At 31.4% G+C, this 9,574-nt stretch overlaps 1 protein-coding gene and 1 pseudogene across 1 annotated transcript; both read left to right on the plus strand.

Annotated features, from left to right (window-relative positions):
- The first annotated feature begins 1,324 nt into the window (after positions 1 to 1,324).
- Positions 1,325 to 9,446, plus strand: LOC125586843 (annotated as a pseudogene).
- Positions 6,284 to 7,117, plus strand: LOC111198399. Its single transcript, XM_048757336.1, has 3 exons — positions 6,284 to 6,464; positions 6,709 to 6,863; positions 6,923 to 7,117. Exons 1-3 carry the CDS (start codon positions 6,284 to 6,286, stop codon positions 7,115 to 7,117), a joined length of 531 nt encoding a protein of 176 aa, XP_048613293.1.
- Positions 9,447 to 9,574: the final 128 nt, after the last annotated feature.

A 9,574-nucleotide genomic window follows, 5' to 3' on the forward strand; every position in this document is an offset into this window, starting at 1 on the left:
TTACCATGTTAGAATCGGGTTTATTCCAACTTAAAACCAACTAGACATTGATTCGTGCAACCGCGCGGATGTTTGTTTTCATTTTTATATACGTAAACTTTTGTTCTACATTGTTAATTGTAAATATTCTTAACATTAACCGTATTTTTAAATGTTTATGGTTTTGTTTTGAACAAAATAATGTTATAGTCAACGTGCATGGTCTTCTCCTTCATTTACTTATTCTACCATTTTAATTTCATAATTTTTAAAGTCATATATTTGTTTGCTCTTTGTCCATAAAGCTTTGCAGTATATATTTTAAATTATCTTTCACAAACAAAAATGTATATCACAAAATAAAGTTGCACATTCTATTTATAAATTTAGATTGAAAAGTAAACTATGCAATTATAACAAAAAGTAAAATTAAAATTTTAATAAAATATTATGATTTAAATTTCAATTATTCATACTAAAACAATATATGGTTGGGTCATAAATCTTTTTAATTCCAAAAATTTAGCACCCCTTAAAATAAATAAAATAAGTTAAAAAAATTTGGAATTATAATTTCTGTAAAAATAAATTTGTTTTAAAAAATTATCATGCGCTATTATTTTTTATTCCTAGAGTTTGACATGTGACCGTCTGAATATTTTTTTTCACTTTAAAATTTCTTTGTACTAAATAGTATAATATATATTTGTAAATTATAATGTATTATCTATTTGTTAGTATAACATTTTAAAACATAACAATTTTATTTATTACTATGAATAATTATATCTTTGTTATTTTAATCGTTTATTATATCACAGTGTTTTATAAATTATTTTATATTTTATTTATGTATTGTATAAACTGATTATGATATGTGATTATTTATTACTAATAAATCTCGGAAAATATTTACTATGTTGGAAAATATTTACTATGTTAATACAAAATATATTAGGAAATCTATTGGAAAACCTACTTTTGTTAAGATTTGATTAAGGAAATATACAATTTAAATTAGGAAAAAACAAACATACTTAGATATAGGTTCAATAAATACCTCAATGGCATATCATTTTAAATAAGTGATAAAACTAAGGGGTAATCTAATTTTGTACTCATTTTTTAATATATTAGATGCCATTCGAAATAAGTGGAAAAACTAAGGGGTAATCTAATTTTGTACTCCTTTTTTTAATATATTAGATTGATTATTAGTGAATTGACCATAACCCTTTATATATTACTTAAGCTCCCTTTGAATTTCCGATGTGGGATACTTATGTGGGATACTTATCCCTAATACTTTACATAGCTTTTTGGAATGTAGAAGAGACTATAGTCTTATATGAGAATTCATATTAAGCGTTCTCAATAGCCAGTACTATGTTCAAAAGTGTATATATGTTTTCATTTTGGTAATCAATATATGGACGTGTATTCTTTGTGATAGAGTTTGAGATAGATTAGGAAAATTTGCAAAGCAAATTCTATCAATTGGTGCGGTGCGGAGAAAGGAATCAGATCATTTCTAACATGAATCTAACAACATCGGATGGATGAATGAAACGAGTCAATGGATTATACGATGGGAGAATTAATGTGTCATCAACTATATGTTCTTCATAGTGGCTGTACGAGATTGTCCACCGTAAATTCAGATCCGACGGATTGCTTGGTTACCTTGAAATGATGGTGGATTCGATGAAGCACATGTTTGAGAAAATCACATAAAGTACGTATCCTATTCTAGGCGAAGGCATAGCTGACGCAGCTGCAAGTGGTTCCATCCATGTACCGATTTTTCTTATACCTCTAGAATAATTAACTGATTCACTAGTTTATCGATGAAACTTAGAAATTTTTGTATCTCGTGAAAGTTTGTTGAAGAAAGTCAAACTATCAGTTTTTGATGGATTTATGCCTTATGGTTGAATTAGGAAAACTGAAAGATACTTTAGAACAACCAGTTATAGCGAGAAGGAGAAACTTGAGTGGACCGGTTTTTTGAACTGGTTTACGTGGTAAGCACATAGGAATCAATCACAGATTATCCACAGTTTAAACAACGTTTATTAGATTGTTTTGACAAATCGATGGACGATGGTCGATGAGCTCGGATCGATTGTGTGCATGCCGACAAATGAGTTCAATCCAATCTTATGTTAGTGAATTCAATGATCTAATAATGCAGGCGGAAAGGGTGGATGAAGCAGATTTGATTAACAAAATTATATTGGAGTGAAACAAGAAATGAGATAATCCATAAGAATCGGGAACCTAAAGACCTTTTTTAATTATATTGCAGTTGTGGTTAAAGTGGAGTCAAGCATGTTTTGACAAAAATTAGGTGAGAGAATTACTAAAAAGTTTATGACAACACACCATCAACGACTAGGCATCAACAAGCTCACAATATTATTCTCAGGACATTAATGAATACTAGACCTAAAAAAAATATATAAATTACCGAAACCTGGTAAACATATGCAATTGCCAGACCACCTCAACATTTGAGACCAATGGGACTTGCAGATCTAGAAATTTTTAAATTGTGTTTCAAATGTAGATAGATGTGGTTCTACGGTCATATTTTTAGTCGCTAAGAACTAGATGTCTTGATGTTGGTGGATGGAATTGAGAATGAGATGTTAGAATAACTATGAGACAAAGAGTAACACGAACAAGAGGAATTAGTCTCTCAACTCACGGTGATATCGTTATCTATAAACTATTAAAACTGAAGTACAATTAATACATAACTCTGATCTTTTCTTAATAATTACCATGGAATGCCACTGAGTTAATAATTAAAAATAAACCTAAATTATCATTATTCTCTAATTAAATCTGAGGTTTATCAGGATAGTTCTCTAACCAAACTCTTCTCCTTCGTATTTTTCTTGCTCTCATCACGCTGGTAATGGGCGACTCGAAACTAGGGATCGTGATGGCTTATATCACGATTCTATACCCAAACTCTATTCTCCTTCGTCTTTTGCTTCCTCTCATCAGGCTGGTCATAGGTTATCACTTATATCTCCCTTTCATCTCTCTCGACAAATATGTCCTTAAGGTTTTATAAGTTTCTTTTGCGATTTAGGGCCAGGTGGCAAAAAAAAAATCAAAGTAGGTTTGTTTAAATTAGCGTTGAATCTTCTCGTAGTTATTCAATTTTGAGTTTGGGGTGAAGCTTAAGCTTGATCTGATAAAGATTTTAAGAAACAAGATCTTTGCCTGAAGATGTATGAAATTATGAGAGATTGCTCTGTTTAGTTTTCTTACACTTATAGTTTCTTCCTGGATGATTTAGTTATTACCAATAGACACAAGAATTTGGTTTTGATTATATGCTATTCAATTTTGATGAATTTCATGGGAATTTTTTGTTCTTTAGACTTCTTACAAGTTGATCAGAAGCTTGGCGCCAAAAAAGTTCAAGACTGAATGGTAGGGAAGGGAACGTCTTTTCTTTCTTTCTTAATGGTATTGAGTATTGAGTTTGTCATTGGTCCCCTAAGCAAGTGTCTTTCTTGCTTCTTATTATTCACAAATAGTGTCTTGCTTCCAATGGCGGTTACTTTCTATGTGATGTGGTGGTTCATTCAATTTGTTGCTGCATCACCAGCTATGGTTTTGAAACGCCAAAAGACTTATTAACACAAAGAAGAGGAGTAATGGAGAGACTGTGACTATGTGTTAATTATCATAGATGTTATTTGAAGTGAATTAATAATACATGGATATTATTTTCTGTAACATGTTTTCTAACCTAAACTTATGTAAAACCTGAATCAGTGATTTCATCACTTGCATCTCGAATATTGATTCAATTGAGTAAGCCACCTTAGAGAACGGGACGAAGAGAGTGAGCGTGAGTTCATGGATTTGGTCGATTTACCACTTCTCAAAAGCCAAGAACACACAACAAAGGTGTCAATGGTGGTTTTTCTTTTTCGTATAAGGGTTAATTTGTTTATTTGGCATGAAGAAAGCATACTTCCTTCCTTAAAATGTAGAAATTTTCCAACAGGATAGAAGAATTCTGCTTATGGTTGTTTCTTAATGGTTTGTGGTTGAAGATTTTTGATATATGGTCGGACGTTACGAACACAAGGATGATGTTAGAAAATGTCAGTTTTGTGTTCTGTATCTTGTAAAAGAAAACTATGATGTATGTAAAAGTGATGAATTAAAAATATAACAATTGATGTCTTTAAAGAACACATAAGATCTTGATAAAGCAGAGAGATATATAGGATGGCAAAGTCATAACAATCTATCAAACACAGTCACATATCTCCATGAATGAACTTGATACCAAGGCAAGAATGAAGATAAGTAACAGAGAGAAGATATAGACTGTTGTATCCATCCATGATGCTTGTGACTTGACTTGGTTAGCAACTGTAGACATCATATTTCCCAAGATCAGACGGGGAACATTGATAGTCAATGGCATTAATGGATTATCCCGTAAGAAAAAAAAATATTGACCAAAACTATTATTTACTGTTTAAATCACCTAAACAACTTAAAAAATATATAAAAGATATCTTATCACATCACCTAAAGATTTTTATTTTTACTGTTAAATTTCATCAAAATCACTCAAATAACTTCAAAACTCACAGAAATCCCACAAAACATAAAACACCCTAAAACCTTCGAAACCTTCTAATTCAATACACCCCCTAAAAATATTTGAAGTACATATTGGTGCTCCACCTAAATATCCAAACAAACTGATTTTAATTTTAGATATTGGGTTATATTTATTCAAATTTATATGTTATATATTATTCAATTTTTAATTTGTGAGGGATTTTAGATATTTTAGATATTTTTGAATTTCAAATTTGTTTTTACATAATTTAAACGGGTATATGAACCAAATCCACAATTATGCGAACTGATACGAACCAAAATTTAGAAATATCTAAATGCGGTTTAAATTTCTAACTCTGTTATATTGTTGTGTAAATGCAACCATTACATTGTTGCATTTTAAAATACCTACTAGATTCTGACCCGCCCTAAAAAGGGCGGGTATATTTTTTGTTTTACATTTTTTTTTTGAAATTTAATTTTTATATTTGTGTTTTTTAGTCATATTTTTTTTCTTTTTGTATAATATTTCTCTTAAATGATTAATAAAAGGTTTTAATAGTTTTTTTAAATAGTTGGACCACACATATATCAATAGGTCAAGTTGCTGTTTTAATAGAATAAATATATCTATTTGAAAACAAACCCCCGTACGGACTCACATGTCAAGCTCTAGTATTCTTTAAATGAGAATTTTACAACTACTCACAAGCTGAGAAGCAAAATTGACAAAACATAGTTTATTGTGTTAATTAAGAGTGTGATACACAAAATTTTGTGGCTCCAAAACTGATCAGGAAAACATACTTACAAGTAAACTTCCAACATATCTCCATGTATTGTTGGAAAATCACCATAAATGAGTTAGGAGTATGTAAGAACACATTTTCCTATTAAGTTACAAGGATTATAGTTTATGATTGATTGTATCTCATTGGATTGGAAAATATTGATTTGGTAATTGGTATTTAATGTCTCGAGACATTAAACTACTTATAATTCTTATTGAATTTTATAATTCAATAGTTGAAAATGTGATATGGTGTATTGAAAAAGAAATTGAATCCTACATGTATTCAATATAGCTGAAAGAATTCAACAATGTTGAATCGTTGAATATAAAGAAAATTGGACCCCCACAAAAGCCATGTGTCACAAAACCAGTAGCCACTTAAATTTCTTATTTGTTTTTTTCCTCTCAATTAGTTGAGATCAATTATTTCTTAAACTTTTGTTTTTTTAAAAATTATTTTTACATCAAAATTCATTATTTCTCATTCTCTATAAATAGAGATATGTTTCATATGATTTGAACACATGAAAAAAAGTCATCTCTTTCCACTATAATTTTTCTATTAGTCTACAACAAACTTTTGTTTATATATTTTCTTCTTTTTCAAATCCCAATAACTATCAATTCTACTAATTATCCTTTTAACTATCCAAATTCTAATAACTATCAATTTCAAAATCAGTCTTCTAGCTAACCCCAACATTTACCAAATTATGGTTATTAACCAAATTTCTTCATGCTATCAGTGGTTCCAAACTGTCCTCCAAATTATGGATTGATGATGCCAAATTCATCTCAAGCACCCTCTTATTCGTTTATTTCACATGGTAAACGTCTACTTCACATGGTAATGAAATTGTTCCAAATGTTGGAGCAGATGAATTTCCTGAATTTTGTACACAAATGGTTCTTGGTGGTATGAGCGGTCTTAATGAAGCCACTCCAAATGCAGAAGATTCAACTTCTACTCATCAGAAAAGCCCCAAGTGGATGACTGCGCAAAATTTGGTGTTACTAAGTGGGTGGATTAAATATGGAACATACATCTTTGTTGGCAGAAACCAAAAAGGTGATGCATATTGGGGTAAAATTGCTGAGTATTGTAATGAGCATTGCTCATTTGATCCTACACGTGATTTGATATCCTGCAGAAATCATTTCAACTACGTAAACAAAATATTGGAGAAATGGATCGGTGCTTACGATAATGCTAAGCATCTGCAACAAAACTAATGGTCGGAGAATGATGTATAGGCAAAAGCACAAGAGCTATATTCAGGTGATAAGGATGGGCATTTCAATTTAATGTTAAAATGGCTCGTTGTCAGTGCGTTATGGTAGCCAGGTAGAAGGAAATACTGGCTCTAGAAGTAGTGGATCTAAAAGAGCTCACGAAAGTGATGCTAGTGACTCCAACTCTGTAGAATCCAGTGCTCGTCCAGTGGGGAGGGATGCTGCTAAGAATAAAAAAGCAAAAAGAAAGGTAAGGGTGCAGTTTTGGAAGTGGTCAATGAAGATTTTATTGAACACAAACAAATCAAGGCGCAAGAATTGGAACGCTTGGAAAAACTAGCCATGTTGCAAGAGGAGTCAAACCAAAGACGAAAGGAGGCAACACAAAGGCAAGAAGAGGCAAACCAGTTGATGAAAGAAAAGACTCGGGCTAAGAAAATGAAGACATGGTTAAAGCTAAGTGAAAATGAACATCTCAATAATCAGAGCAACGAGCTGTTCTAACAATTGAGCCACAAATTATTTGAAAATTAATTATGTTCACAAGTGGATTGTCTGTATCATGTCACTATATGCTTGTTTGAATCATGTCACTCTATGCTTTAATAATGTTTGTTTGTCACGTTCTCTTTAATAATGTTTGTTTGTCACGTTCTCTTTTAATAATGTAATATGTGTCTTTCTTTTTTTATTGAGAGAATCTTATCCTCCAACCACTCAGTATGCTTTAATAATGCTGTCAAGTATCCTTAAATTTTTTGTCAAGTGTCCATAAGAGAATCCTATCTTCCAACCACTCAACATATTAATAATTTTGTCAAGTGTGCCCATGCGTTAATAATGTTGCCAAGCGTACGTGACTTTCATCAATCTTATCCTGCAACCACTCACCATGCTTTAATAATGTTGTCAAGTTTACATGACTTTCATCAATCTTATCCTCCAACCACTCACCATGGTTTAATAATGTTGGTTCCATTTTCCTATAAATGGGGGACTCATTATTTCATTGATGTAAATGTACAATAATCTCAACTTATTAAAACATTCTCAATGGATCCATCAGAATTTGTTCTTGATATCGAAGCTTACAAAAGGTAGTATGAAATTGTAGAGAGGTATATCCTCAGCCATTTTAGGGAGCGTCGACAAAAAATAAAGCAAGACTATCCATCTAGTAGCAAGAGAAGATATTTCAAGAGAGATCATGCAGCTGCAAATCAAAGTCTGATTGACGACTACTTTTCCAATCAACCTACATATGACGATGCAATGTTTCATCGGAGATTCCGGATGCGAAAACATGTTTTCCTCCTCCGGATTGCTGGGGACCTATCAAGCAGTGATGACCACTTCACCCAACGATTTGACGCAACTAATAAAGAAAGTATATCTCCATTACCAAAATGTACCACAACCATGTGAATGTTAGCATATGATGTTGCAGCCAACGCGGTGGATGAATACATCAAAATTAGAGGTACTATAGCTTTGGAGTGCTTGCGTAGATTCTGTAAAGGAATCATACAATTGTACGAGCAAATGTATCTTAGAGCCTCAATTTAAGATGACCTGCAGAGAATTTTGCATGTTAGTGAAAAAGAGGGTTTCCGGGGATGATTGTGAGTATTGATTGTATGCACTGGAAATTAAAAAATTATCCTAGAGCGTGGGAATGACTATTTACTCGGGGAGATAAGAGAACCACCACTGTTATTCTTGAAGTAGTTCCATCCCATGATCTATGGATCTGACATGCTTTTTTGGATGTCCAACACATTAAATGATATAAATGTTATGGATCGTTCACCGGTGTTCAATGATGTTGAACAAGGAAATACTCCAAGATTGAACTTCTTCGTGAACCAACGTCCGTATAATATGGAGTATTATCTGGCTGATGGTATCTATCCTTCTTATCCTACTTTCATTAAATATATTAGGCTTCCTCAAAGTGAACCGGACAAGTTATTTGCACAAGTTCAAGAGGTTACCGGAAGGACATCGAACGTGAATTAGGAGTCTCGCAGGCTCGATTTAAAATCATTCGCGAACCAGCTCGCATGTGGAACATTTCCGTTTTGGCTATTAAATGAGATCATGTATCATATTGCATAATATGATTGTTGAAGATTAACGAGATACATATGCTCAACTGTGGACCGACTATGATCAATCAGAGGCTAATGTGTCTAATGTACAACAACCATTCTCGACTGAAGTGCTACATGCATTTGCAAATCATGTACGTGCTAGATTGGAGTTGCGTGATTCCAGTGTACATCATGAATTGCAAGCAGATCTAGTCAAACACATGAGACAAATTTGGAATGTTCTGTCGTTGAAGAGATTTTTTAGTTTTTGAGTTAAATTTATTGCACTAATTAAACTATGTGTGTTTTATTATTTATGTTGTGTGTTTATTAATGTACTGTATTTTATTTTATTTTCTCGTAATTTTATTTATTTTAATAATGATTTTCTTTATTTTTCATCTTTAATATTTGATTTTTTCTGTTAAATTTACAAAATAAAATTAAATTTATGTAAAACATATATTTAGTTCTAAAACATTTAAATTTAATTTCATTCAATACTTGTTAATACGTAATTACAAAAACATAAAAAATAAAATTATTTAAAAAATAATTGTAGGGTAAGGTGTTGAATAAAATTCAACAAACCAATGTCAGTGGGTGAGTATTGAATTATTAGATAGAAAAGAGAGATGATGATGTGGACGAGAGAAAAGATGAGGTGGAGGATGTTAGACAAGTGTGAAATTGACAAAAATATTTCATGAGATGAGATGAAATTCAATTATGGCATTAACTTATATAAATTTTTTTTATTAAATATATATAAAATAATTGTTATTTATATATATATTTTTTATTATTATTATATATAAAAACAATTTTCAAGTTTCTAAATCTTAAATATTTTTTTTCTTTCATCATT

Source organism: Brassica napus, chromosome C5, assembly GCF_020379485.1.
Source record: "Brassica napus cultivar Da-Ae chromosome C5, Da-Ae, whole genome shotgun sequence".
Classification (NCBI taxonomy): Eukaryota; Viridiplantae; Streptophyta; class Magnoliopsida; order Brassicales; family Brassicaceae; genus Brassica; species Brassica napus.